The 13,770-nt window shown below is 36.1% G+C and overlaps 2 protein-coding genes across 3 annotated transcripts; one reads left to right on the top strand and one right to left on the bottom strand.

The window, feature by feature from the left end:
* Window positions 1–5,850: 5,850 nt before the first annotated feature.
* LOC115952626 (pentatricopeptide repeat-containing protein At4g21300-like) lies at window positions 5,851–9,441 on the bottom strand. The gene is made up of 2 exons (XM_031069803.1): window positions 6,988–9,441; window positions 5,851–5,929 (listed from the first exon to the last, which is right to left on the bottom strand). Exon 1 carries the CDS (start codon window positions 9,347–9,349, stop codon window positions 7,070–7,072), a length of 2,280 nt encoding a protein of 759 aa, XP_030925663.1. The 5' UTR covers window positions 9,350–9,441; the 3' UTR covers window positions 5,851–5,929; window positions 6,988–7,069.
* Window positions 9,442–10,484: 1,043 nt separating this feature from the next.
* LOC115952257 (pentatricopeptide repeat-containing protein At4g20770-like) lies at window positions 10,485–13,528 on the top strand. Of its 2 annotated transcripts, none has more exons than XM_031069347.1 (2): window positions 10,485–13,031; window positions 13,392–13,528. In XM_031069347.1, the coding sequence occupies exon 1, from the start codon at window positions 10,554–10,556 to the stop codon at window positions 12,948–12,950; it is 2,397 nt and encodes a 798-aa protein (XP_030925207.1). In that variant the 5' UTR covers window positions 10,485–10,553; the 3' UTR covers window positions 12,951–13,031; window positions 13,392–13,528. The 2 variants fall into 2 exon arrangements, with proteins under 2 accessions (XP_030925207.1, XP_030925208.1); XM_031069348.1 differs by having other exon boundaries at window positions 10,485–13,133.
* Window positions 13,529–13,770: the final 242 nt, after the last annotated feature.

Raw genomic sequence — 13,770 nt, 5'->3', positions numbered from 1 at the left:
TAAATGTAAATTATTAATCTTTATCCAAAAAATAGAAGAGCCTCTGAGCACGCGCCTGAGCGTGTGCTCAAAGGCTAGTTATTATTATTATTATTATTATTATTATTATTATTATTATAATATATATATATATATATTTCTCATATTCACAATATATTTTAATTATTTTTATAACCAAATTTAATAAGAAAATAAAATTTCATTCAAGTTATTAAGAAAACCAAAAGCATTATAGACATGCATTATATCAAATAGCTTAGTAAAATCACTTGTAGTAAAGACTTAACTCGAACTTGTTAATATGCTTATTTGTTGAAATTCGGTTAAATTATAGTTATATTTTAAAAAGAAATTAAAGAAACCTAACATCAAAAAATAAACTGAACAACTAAAAAGAATAAATTGTTACCAAATAGACACATAAATCTATCCCTTGATGAATAAAAAGGTAGTTCGATCCACGCACGCAAATGTGGGCATACCTTGGCCTTGGTTGTGTGCCTTGGTCTTGGTTGCTTGCCCATGGGGGCTACCTTGGCCTTGACTGCTTGCCCATGGTGGCTGCCATGGCCATGGTAGCATGTACGCAGGCATGCCTTGGCCTTGGTTGCCTGCCCATGGGGGCTACCTTGGCCTTAGTTGCTGCTTGCTCATATATTTGGAGTGATTTCCTAAAAATGAGGGATTTTTTGGAAAAAAAATGAGGTTATTTTTTCCAAGGAGGATCGAAAAAACTTTCTAACTATTCATTTTGAAACCGTTTCCACGAATCACTTTAAATACAAGAAGTCGAGCGGGTGGATTGGCAAAGCAGTGGGCATCCCAAGGGTGCCTAGGGGCATGCCTACGTGCACTCTTCCTCACATCGTCCCACACTCTAGAAAAATTAGCTCGTGGTTTTTTCCAATTTTGTATTCCTAAATTCATTCCATGATTTTAGAGGAGGTTTCCAACAAGTGGATCGGCGTTCTGAGTGTTTTTGAATTTTTATGAATGTAAAATGCCAAAAACCTTGTAACATAATAGTGGACATTATGCAAGGATCAGAGATTTAATTCTCACTGTTGAGCAAAATGCAATAAAAGAAATTACTTACATGAAAAGAGCTAGACAGTGAAAATATGTTTAAACAGTATATAAACAGGGTATAGTCAATCTCATTGCAGCTTGCTGTTAAGGACAGTGTACTCTGAAAATTCAATACACCCGTGAATTATCAATTATTAAGTCATTAGACAGGGAAATTCTAGTTCACAGTTCTTCTAGTAATGAAAAATCTCTTCCATAAATATATGTAGTTTTGATTCTTAACATAACTGTGCAGCTAATAGCAAAGCCAACCTGAATATATTATCTACGTACATAATATTAGTAATAAGAGGATGGTTAGCAAAGTAAATAGAAATCTCTTTGGAACATCATTCTAGAGTCTTAGTAATAAGTTAGTAACAAGAGATCAATCAGATCAATCAATCTCCACTGCTCAGGCCAAATGTAAAACCTATCAATTGCATTAGAAATTACACAGCCACCAGCTAAAGGAACCTAAACCCAACAATTCAAACCAATCCATGGTTGAAACCGTTTTAAAAGGAAAAAAAAAAACATGCAATCCAGTCAGATTCTCTTAAACCTTTTTCAATTAGAAAGTTTATGGATCTATGTAGCACATGTTCTTCTACACTTCTACTGCTCACCAGTCTTCTACAACAGTTTAGCATGTTGGACAGGAAGTTAACATCAATACACAACCTACCTCTATAGGTTTCCAATATGATGCCTAACCTAGTGATGTAACTTACCAATAGGAGATTATCAGAATGCTTTTAGGGTTCAACATTGTCTACCCTCCAGGCTAACATGCGTATGAAACACAAAATCATTAGCTGAGCTACCTAGGTTCAAATATCTTCTCAATTTAAGATTTCAACAAGTCTAGTTACCCAAAAATTTCCACAATCTTTCACTTTAAGATTTCAACAAGTCTAATAACCCAAAAATTTCCACAATCTTTTTCTTAATTTCTAAGGTAGTATTTTGTATTCAATGTACAATAAAAGTGATATCAGTAATGGAGACCTTATGAAAGTGATGTTGCACCACTCATAACTTGACACATCAACAAGTTGTGGAAAAATATTGTGTTTGCTAGTTCCTAATGTGGATGGCTGTCCCGTTATGGTGGTGATCATAAAAGTAGAACAATATGTCTGCAAAGAGAATAATATAAATAAATAAATAAATATATATATATATATATTGATAAGTAAGAACAAAATTATATTAAAAAAGCTATTTTATGCAAAAAGGGCATTAGGTAGACCAGAGATTACAAAAAGGAGGAAACAAAATAACAAAGACGAAATTAATTACAAAGGAGAGAGCAAAGGAACAAAGGGAGAGAATTACTAAATGTGAGTCCTCAAGCCCTAAAACAATCAAAAAGAGAACCACAAAAAGAAGCAAGCAACTGATCCTTAAAACTTTCCATATCTTCAAAAGTCTGCAAATTACGCTCATTCCAAATACACCACATTAAACACAATGGAACGACATTCCAAAATGCTAGATGAGTGCTTTCCCAACCAATTCCACCAATCGAAAAGAGTGTCTACAATTGATCTTGGTAAGACCCATGAAATCCCAAAAGATCTAAACATCAAACTCCACAACTGATGAACCTTTTCACAATGAAGTAACAAATGATCTGTTGTATATATAGGTATATACATAGATAGGTTGTAATAATGAAGTTTGAGTTTGGAGAATATTGTTTCATAAAGTGAAAATTCAAATTTTGGAATTTTCTAAGTGAAAATTCAAAATACAGCATTTTCGATTGGTCAAAACTTTGGCTCGATCAATCGAAATGATAAAGAAAAAAATCCTGGAGTCTTTGGATGTCTCGTTTGTTGCTCGATTCCTGTACGATAGATCAAAAAGAGCACTTGATCGATTGAAAGTAACTTTCGACCGATCGAAAATTGTGAAATAAGATTTTTCTGTAGAATTTTCTGGTGACTTTTCATAGAGTTTGAAGAGATTTCAAGCCTTGTGAATAGTTTTATGAAACATTTTAACTCTCCATACGTGCCTTTTGATGAAATATAACCCTATGGGTATAAATAGAGGCTTATGTTCACTTAAAAAATAGTAAGTTATAGAAAAACACAAGAAATCCTATGGTCATTCTCTAGATTTGCTATTTGTAAAACCCAACATCTTGGTTGTATCCTGGGGACAAATTTGTGATAACCCTTTAGTATAAAATTGTTTGTCTTTTGTGTTAATCTTATTCTTCCATTATTACTTTGTATAATATCCCCAACATGATCCATTGTCTCCCTACTACAATAACACATAATGCATTAGTCAACAAAATCAAAACCTCTACCCCGCAAATTGTTGCCTGTAAGAATCTTATCCCAAATTGCGGTCCAAATAAAGAAAGAAACACGCCGAGGAGCCTTAACCTTCCAAATGCCTTTCCAAGGAAACACAGTGGACGAGGAACCTCGTAACTCATTGTAAAACGAACGGATGTCAAAATCCCCATTCTTCATCAACTTCCATCTTATACGGTCTCCATTCTCAGTTTGAGGTATATTGGATCCCAAGGTACGAAGAAAGACCTACACTACACCCGCCTTCTAATCATTTGGTTCTCGAATGAAATGAACATTCCAGCTTCTCTGATCTCCTACCCTAAGCTATTCCAAAGAAGAGTCTACAAAGGCATCTCTATTAGTAGCAAACTCGTACAAAACCGGGAAGGTTAGGTGGAGAGGTAGATCCCCACACCACTGATCTTGTAACAAATGAGGGTCCATCTATTTATAGACTCTTTCATGGTTCTTGGTGATAAACATGTCTTTTCATGAAGAAATATTTTATCCAAAAGATATAATTGTTCAATAAAACATCAGTTTAATAAATCATACTAATATTTTTTGTGAAGAAACACATCCACCAAGTGGGATTATTGCATATGTGAGATTTCTCCATATTATGGTGCCCACTATCACAACCACACACTAAGTATCCGTTTGGATACTGCATTTACTACGTGCGTCTGCGTTTTCTTCTTCTTCTTCTTTTTCTTTTTTTGAGTAGCGCATTAACTGAGTTCTAGTGAGTCTCATGCACTGTTTACTGGACCCACAAACCTCTTTTTTTAACAAAACTTTCATTAAAAATAAGTCTTACAACACTATTCACACATTTAAAAATTATTTTGCTATAGTGTTTTTAATTTTCAATTTTCAGTTTTTAGCAAAATAAGCGGTATCCAAATAGACCCTAACAGTGTCCTTAACCTTAGCATGCTCGAAAGATTTTTCAAATGAGCTTCTAACATCACATCAACAATCAAGCATCATCCACTCTACCACTGATGTTGAGTAATTTCTAAAGATGATAATTTCTCTTATTTTATATAATTCAAGAATACATATTAAAGAAATAACTAGTAGTGTTTGTTTATTTGATAACCATATCATTCTATAACACATGCCCAAAAAATAGGGGGTGCGCAAGGCATATGTGGGTATCCTTTTAAGTGTAATCAATTCATTAGCTTTTTTTTTTATAACATTTTTTTTCACACTGAAATGCTTTGTGCCAGAGTGAAGCTTTTCACAAAAAGTAGGAACCCTAACTACAAGTGTAGAATTGAAGTTTTACAATGCCTTCATATTAATTTTGAGCAAAAAAAAAGAAGTCCTTGTGTTGATTAATTTCTGCAAATGTTTAAATGAAACCAAAAACACAGTGGATTGATTGCATGAGCCAATACAATTTTCATGAATTACATTAGACATTATTAATGATTTGATTCACAGTTTTTGAAAGCCATTTGTCCTCCCTGAAAAGTTAACACAGTAACATCGACAAATTTTGTTAACACTTCATAACTTTGTCTATGCTGGCTTTATGACTTTTATCCATGGCTCAGGTTTTCAATCAGTAAATAATAACTAAATAAGGGTTTGGAAGTGTCAGGGATAGAAGAAGGTATGTTTTCCACAAACCTAAAATCAATTTTGGACCTGTCAGAGGTCTACTTGTTACCTTAACATTTCTTTAAAAATCCATTCCTAAACTCACAATGAATTCCACAGTAAAGACCAAATTGTAAACGAATTACATAAAGTTGAATAGAAATTTTATTTTCTACATTTCCTTAAAATCGACTCCTAGGAATTGTATAACCAATATTCAACAAAATTTTAGTGAACTTCAAAACTGTAGAAGAAAAGGATCAAAAGTTTCCAAGTTCTAACTGAAACTCAATATAAATTCAACACCTCAACAGACCCTAAAACTAATTAGAACACTAATACTTTCAACAAATTTCCAAATTTTGTACGTAGAAAGTTTGCCTAATTTGAGAAGCCAATGGTGGCTCATGTGCGAATGAGACGCAAAACAAATAGAACCAAAGCCCCAGCATGGACAAAGCTAATATCAGTGGTGAAAATGCCCCCCGGTAATATCACCAGCCTAATTAACTACTGCATAGCACTATAGTAACCAGAAAGATAATGGATGCTTTTCAAGACATCCGCCCATTGAATGAAAAATTGGGTGGTTTTTGAGAAAGTAACATTTGACTCCAAGCTTCTAGGCAAAGCATCAAATAAGGTTGTACAAGATTATAAGGACAATATATTACTGCTGAAAGTGAAAACTCAGAGAGCATCAAAGAGCCATGAATGAATGTTAAATCAAACCTCTAGAAGCAGATGATGTTGAAGGGAATCAAGGGCATTTGTCCCAACTTCACAGTAGGACCTTGCTTGAGATCTTGAGTAGAAGTTAAATTTGCTCTCTATAAAATTTGAGTCTCTCCAACAATAGCAGGAGTCGAAAGTAGAGTGTCAGTATCTTTGGCCCATGTTGCGTCATAAAGCAACACAAGTGGGTGTACCTTGAGATAAGAAATGTGGAGAACAAAAGCAATCACAAGCCAAGAGATAGTAAAATTGATATTCCCAACAAATTGCAAAGTAGCTCACTGTAATTTGGCTTTCCAATTGAAACTTTGAAGCAAGCTCCATAAGAGTAAAGCCAAAGCTCATTAAGCCCATGGCCAACCCTGTTAATTTGATGAAAATTTTGGAATGAATTATGGCCCTACCATTTCTTCTACATATGTCATCATCTATGTAACTGAACTTAAGTAGTGACTAAACACAGCACCCTTGACCTCAAGAGTACCCAAAATGTTCACTAAGGAGCCACATCATAAATTGGTATACTCTTTAAGTTTTGCAAACATTCTTTTTTGTTTAGTCATTATCTCATGGTTTGAACCACTAACAATCACCATGCCAAGTTGAATCTAATATTCATAAATGAGAAAAGGAAACAAATGAAACGAAAAAGAACCATCTCACCATCTTTAGGGGATAATCTCAGGTCTTAAAATAACAAATGACTATGCTGTAAAAATTATTTAGGTCACAAAGTTCATAATGAATTTCATTTTCCATATTATTCAAAAGTAAGGTGTCTTTCATGAATTTCTATGTGATGTTTCCACCTTCTTAGGTGACCAAATTCTCGCCTTGGAACACTTTATTAAGAGAATATGAATATAAGCCATCATAATAACTCACCATCAATAGAAAAAAACAGAAAATTCACAAAATGCATAGAAACGGCAGACTAATTCAATGGATCAAGATAAATTGTATTGTGTGTTCAGAGAAGCATAAAATTCTTATTGGATATATTAAAAGTAACATCTTATTTGTTTTCCATTAAATTGAGAAAACAATATCATTTAATTAAGATCATTTTTTTGTTTTTTGTTTCTGAAATAATTATATTCTGCATTGACAAATACAGTGTAGATAACAAAATTTGAATTTCTTGTATCATAATTACAGGCTTCTTTTAATCATAGAAGCTCAAATATATCTCTGTTAATAAGATAACAAGGTAGAAGAGCATAATACAAAAAACAGCAATGCACTCACTTACCTTGGCAAGACATCAAACCGACGTTAGATATTAGTTACAGTTGACACTCAGATAATAAAAAATTGATATTTTTTTCTGGTAATTACAATCCCATGGTTTGTGGGTGCATTGGAAGGTAAAGCTGAGGAACATAGCCCTCTTTTCTTAGCTCTAGAAGAAGATTATTCAGTAGTGAATAGATCTCAGAAGATTGTGGATGACTTCCATCTGCAGCAGAAAAAATATGGGTGATGTTATTGATGTCAATCCAGCTGTACCCAGGTACCTTCTGAACATGCCTTTCTTTCATCAAACTCCGTATCTTAAGCACACTCCCCCACTGTCCAGCATCAGCATGTATGTTTGAAAGCAACACATAGTAGCCAGAATTTTGTGGGTCCAAATCAAAAAGATGTCTAGAAGCAACTTCAGCAAGTTCAACATTGCCGTGGACTCGACAGGCACCAAGCAATGTCCCCCAAACACCAGCATCTGGAGCAAATGGCATACTCTTTATAGTTTCAAATGCTTTATTCAACTGACCGGCACGTCCAAACAAATCTACCATGCATGCATAATGCTCCATCTGTGCCGGAATTCCATATTCCTCAGTCATGCAACGGAAGTAATGAGCTCCGTTGTCAACTTGCCCTGTATGAGCACAAGCAGAAATTATTGCAAGAAAGGTGACATGATCAGGCTGAATTCCGTTTTCCAACATTTCATGGAATAGAGTGAGAGAGTCCTTGAGGTGACCGTGGTTCCCATAAGCAGAAATTATGTTAGTCCAAGAAACTTCATTCTTCCCTTGCATCATGTCAAACACAGAGCGAGCAGAATCCAAGTTTCCACATTTAGCGTACATTTCTATCAGTGCACTCCCAGCAAAACTATCAGAGCTGAATGCACCTTTAATCATGAAACCATGGATCTCTTTCCCATAATGGAGTGATGATAAGGCTGCACAAGCAGATAGTGCAACTGAAATGCTCACACAATCATACTTGGTTCCTCCCTTCCCCATTTGACGAAAAAGATCAATGGCCTCTTCTGATTTACCATTCTGGGAACAGCTTGTGATCATTGAGTTCCAACACACACTATCCCTTTCTGACATCCTTTCAAAAGTGTGATGAGCAAGATCCAACCTTCCACATTTAGCATACATGTCTGCAATTGCACTTCCAACACGACACCTCCCATCAAGCCCATTCTTGAGTATGTTACAATGCAATTCCTTCCCCAAGTTCAGGGCAGCCAAACCAGCACAAGCCTGCAGAACACTTGCCAGTGTTACAGAATTCGGTCTCATCTTCTCCTTCAGTAACCACCTGAAAATGTCTAAAGCATCACTATTCATCGCGTTAAGTGCAAGCCCTGAAATCATAGTTGTGCACACTACGACATCAGTTGTGCTGCTTTGGCTAAAAATTTTGCATGCCATCTCCACTTTACTGCACTTTAAATATATATCAAGAAGTGCACTCTTCAAGAATACATCCAAAGGCACACAATGTCTCACTAGGTAACCATGAATTTCCTTACCTTGTTTGAGACATGCGGATTCAGTAACTGATGGAAGGAAACTTGCAAAGGTGATCGAGTCTGGTTTGACACCAACAGATATCATCTCCTGAAACAAATGTGAGGCCTCGCCCATACGCCCATTTTGTACAAATCCAGAAATCATTCCATTCCAAGTTACCAAATCAGTTTTTGGCATCCTATCAAATAGCTCACATGCATCAAACAGTTTCTGGCATTTTGAATACATAGCTAACAATGTGTTAGCCACAGGAGGATCCAACTCCAACCCACACCTAATGACAAGTCCATGAAGCTGGGTCCCCAAAACAACCATTGCTTCTGAGGCACAAACAGACAATATACAAGCCAATGTCACTGAATTGGGCCTAATATCACTATATCTCATTCCCAAAAACATTTGCAGAGCACTACTACTATCTGCATTTTTTACATAACCATTAAGCATAGAAGTCCACATTACACAATCTTTATGAGGCATTTTATCGAACAAATACCGCGCATCACTGATACAACCATTCTCTGCATATAATTTGATCAAAGAACTACCCACAAACACATCAAACTCAAAACCCGTCAACCGAATTGTTTGGTGAACTAACTTACCCAACCTTACATTATTCAAACCACTACAAGCCTTTATCACACAAGGAAAAGTATACTTATCAGGAGAAATACCACAACCCAACATCTTAAAGTAAAACAACAAGGCAAAATCAAACCAACCCATCATTGTAAACGCTCTAATCATCCAATTCCAAGGCCAAGCAGAAGACCTGAGTTCAAGCTTATAGAACAGGGTCTTAGCATCCACAAAACTGCCACAAAGAACATACATGCCCAAAAGCTTTGCACCCAGAAGACCATTGTTGTTGCTATAAGTATATCCACTGACAATGACCTGGGCATGAACCTGTCTGCCTTGTTGAAGAACAGAAGGGCCAGAACAAGCTTGTAAGATTGATTGTAACTGGGTTGGCGAAGCCTGTTGTTCAGCATTCGAGTAAAGCACACGTAAATGTTCAATGTGGTTACAGTTGGTAATGGTGTGCATGAAGCTGGGTGATGAGATTCCTGTAAAGCGTTTAGACATTATTGAAAATCGGAGTTTAGACATAATTATTTAAGATTCGTGTAACCCATCCTGATTTAGTTCTACGGTGTGTTTGGCATTCACTTAAAAATTTAGTTTTTATTTTTATTATTATTTAGCTTATTTTTATTATTATTTATAGGTCACATTATACTTTTTAGTATTATTCATGGGTTCCATTATATTATTTTAGATTCATTTTAGCTTTATCTATTATACTTTTTGCAAAAAAATTTCAATTTCAGCTTAATAAACTATTCCCAAATAAACTCTTAGGGCCCTTTGGTAATGTTGTTTGTATTTTTTAGAAATACGTGTGATTGAAAAAGTGTGTAAAAATATTTGTAATGTTATTTAAAAACTGAAAATTGTTGTTCAAAATCACATACCAAACGGCCCTTAGTATCTAATTATTTTTGTTTTCTTTGAATATAAATACATTGACATATTTGTAAATATTGTAAAAACTAAGTGTGTAAGTGAGATAAATTACTTTTTTTAAAATAAATAAAAAATAGTGACCAAACCTGGGTATGATATATTTTCTCCTATAATTTTTTTTAATAGGTGTGAATTTGGAAATATAATTGTTAGATTGCATTTCATTTATGTTTTTAATATGTATGTCAAAATTTGTTCAATTCAAAAGTCATTTATTATTTAATCAATAAACTTATTTTTTTATGCATAATTTTAGACCATAAAAATTTTAAATTTAAATATTTAATAAATAATATAAACATTGATGTTCTTAAAATTTTACAAACATAAAAGGTATTATACATTCCTCGGATTTTTTATTTTTTTTATTGACATGACAATTTTTGATTGTGCCAAACTCTTACCCCTCGTAGTTATTGTAGTTTAACACATTGCAGGGGATATCTTTCTTTTTTGAAAACTCTACTACCTGCGCTAGGCTAAGCATAATATTAATGTAACAGTAAGCATGGAAAGCAAAACGACCACCCACTTAGCAAACCTCTTGCAGTCTTGCATTGACAAGAAATCCCACCTTGCCGGAAAACTCATCCACGCATTTATCCTTCGTATCGGCCTTGCTTCCGACTCCTTCCTCTCCAACCGCCTCATTGAGCTCTACTCCAAATGCGGGAAAATCCATTCTGCCCACCAAGTATTCGACCAAATTCCTCACAAAGGCGTGTATTCTTGGAATGCCATCCTAGGAGCTCATTGCAAAGCAGGAAATTTACATGATGCCTATACCTTGTTTGTTAAAATGCCTGAAAGAAACACCGTGTCTTGGAACACTTTGATTAGTGCATTCGCTCGAAGCGGGTTTGAAAAAAAGGCATTGGATGCGTATGATTCAATGATTTCAGAAGCATTTTTGCCGACCCGTTTCACGTTGGCGAGTGTATTTAGTGCATGTGGTGCATTGGAGGATTCTAAGAGTGGTAGGAGATGTCATGGTCTTGTTATTAAGATTGGCCTTGACGTGAATATGTACGTGGCTAATGCTTTGTTGTGCATGTATGCAAAGTGTGGGCTGCTTAGGGATGCAATTCGAGTTTTTGAGGACATGCCTGAGCATAATGAGGTCACATTTACTGCGATGATGGGTGGGTTAGTGCAGACGGATCGAGTTGTGGAAGCTTTGGAAATGTTTAGACTGATGTGTAGAAAAGGAATTGGTATCGATTCTGTCTCATTGTCGAGCATTTTAGGTGTTTGTGCTAGAGGGGTATGTGGAGACTTTGGTCAGGATGATCTCAATGCCGTGCTTTCGTATAATGTACATGGACAACAAGTTCATGGCCTCACGATTAAACTTGGATTCGAGCGAGATCTTCATTTAAATAATTCATTGCTTGATATGTACGCTAAGAATGGGGACATGGATAGTGCCGAGAAGGTTTTTGCTAATTTGTCGGAAGTCAGTGTTGTTTCTTGGAATGTTATGATAGCTGGGTATGGCCAGAAGTACCAAAGTGAGAAAGCTGTGGAGTACCTGCAAAGAATGCAGTGTAGCGGTTTTGATCCGGATGAAGTCACCTATATTAATTTGCTTGCAGCATGCATCAAGTCTGGGGACATTGAAACCGGGCGTCGAATGTTTGATAGCATGCCATGCCCAAGTGTGAGTTCATGGAATGCCATGCTCTCTGGCTATGCCCAGAGTGGGAATCACAAAGAGGCAATAAAACTGTTCAGGGAAATGCAGTTTCAAAGTGTGCATTCTGATCGGACTACATTGGCCATTATCCTCAGCTCATGTGCAGCAACAGGGCTTCTGGAGTCTGGAAAGCAGGTCCATGCTGCCTCACAAAAGGCGTTTTTTCATACTGACATATATGTTGCCAGTGGACTAGTTGGCATGTATGCTAAGTGTGGGAAGACAGAGATGGCAACTCGTATATTTTCTAACATGTCTGAATTAGATATTGTTTGTTGGAATTCAATGATAGCTGGTTTTTCGTTCAATTCTCTGGACATGGAAGCTTTCACGCTCTTCAAGCAGATGAGACAAAATGGAATGTGTCCCACCCAATTTTCTTATGCTACTGTTCTGAGTTGCTGTGCTAAAGTATCTTCTTCATTTCAAGGGAGGCAGGTTCACGCTCAAATAGCAAAAGATGGATATATGAATGATATCTTTGTGGGGATTGCTCTTATTGATATGTATTCAAAATGTGGTGATGTAGATGGGGCCCGATGTTTCTTTGATATGATGCCTGGCAAAAACACTGTCACTTGGAATGAAATGATACATGGGTATGCACAGAATGGACATGGATATGAGGCTGTTTGTCTCTACAATGACATGATCAGTTCAGGTGAGAAACCTGATGGTATAACATTTGTTGCCGTCTTAACTGCTTGTAGCCATTCTGGATTGGTGGATGTTGGCATAGAAATATTCGATTCAATGCATCAAGAACATGGAGTCGAGCCTTTCCTGGACCATTACACTTGCATTATTGATTCTCTGGGCCGAGCTGGTCGATTCCATGAAGCAGAAATGCTTATAGATAAGATGCCATATAAAGATGACCCAGTTATATGGGAGGTATTGCTTAGTTCTTGTCGTGTTCATGCTAATGTGAACTTAGCAAAAAGAGCAGCAGATGAACTTTTCCACCTGGACCCACAGAATTCTGCCCCTTATGTGCTTTTGGCCAATATCTATTCTTCTTTGGGAAGATGGGATGATGTGAAGGCTGTTAGAGAGCTGATGAGTGAGAAACAAGTTATTAAGGAACCAGGTTATAGTTGGATTGATTATAGGAATGAGATGCAAACCTATAAGGTGGACAAGGATCTTAGAATGGTTAATGTCAAAGCTCAAGCAGTAAGTGATGGAAGTTTTTGCTATAATGGATAGTACAAAGTCAAAGTTCCTACAGTGGGCCTAGTGTTTGTCAAGAAGGATTCATCAGCATTTAAAGTGAAGACTGTAATTAAGGTAGCAAGCATAGCTGATGAGGATTTTTTTTAACATTTTTATGTTGACAGATGATTGGTTCTCACAATGGAACTATGAAGTTGAAGCTTCATTAGTGCTTGAGTAAGGAATTCAGGAACTCAAAGCATTCTTCCTCCTCAGACTTTGAAAATAAAAGTTTTTCCTGGTAAAAGAACAAAAAGATAAAATAAGATAATAAACACTGAAAGAAGACAACAGATATTCCCCCAGGCTTGAAGGATCGTAAGGAGGAGATTCAATCACCAAAAAATTGATTTGTGATTCTTTTTTGTCATAAGATTTATTTTATTTCCTGTCTTTGAGTTATTTCACTAACACTTGGAGTTCTATGACTTGCAGCTGCAGGTCATGATTTTCTTCACTGCTACCGCTACAGACAATTCAAAAGGCAGAGAGCAGCCACTATGTGCGAGAAAAGCTTATGGTCTGGACCATATTCATATCTCCACTCTGATGCCAAGACCAAGACTTGGTAATGGCCTTTGAAAAATGAAAATCAACGCAAGAAGATCCCTCAGGTTCGTGCCAACATTTTATATCAAGCACACAACCTTTTGCTGCCAGAAATATAAATGAATTCTGGACATTAGAATGGACAAAGGCAGAATCTTAGACAAGGCCTGATGGTATGGGTTTCAGCAGGTGACACCATCTCTCTCTCTCTCTCTCACACACACAATATGTGTGTGAATATGTATAATGTATTAATCTATTGCAA

Source organism: Quercus lobata, chromosome 7 (assembly GCF_001633185.2).
Source record: "Quercus lobata isolate SW786 chromosome 7, ValleyOak3.0 Primary Assembly, whole genome shotgun sequence".
NCBI lineage: Eukaryota > Viridiplantae > Streptophyta > Magnoliopsida > Fagales > Fagaceae > Quercus > Quercus lobata.
The sequence above is the reverse complement of the archived record's forward strand: the minus strand, read 5'-3'. Positions and strand labels throughout refer to the sequence as shown.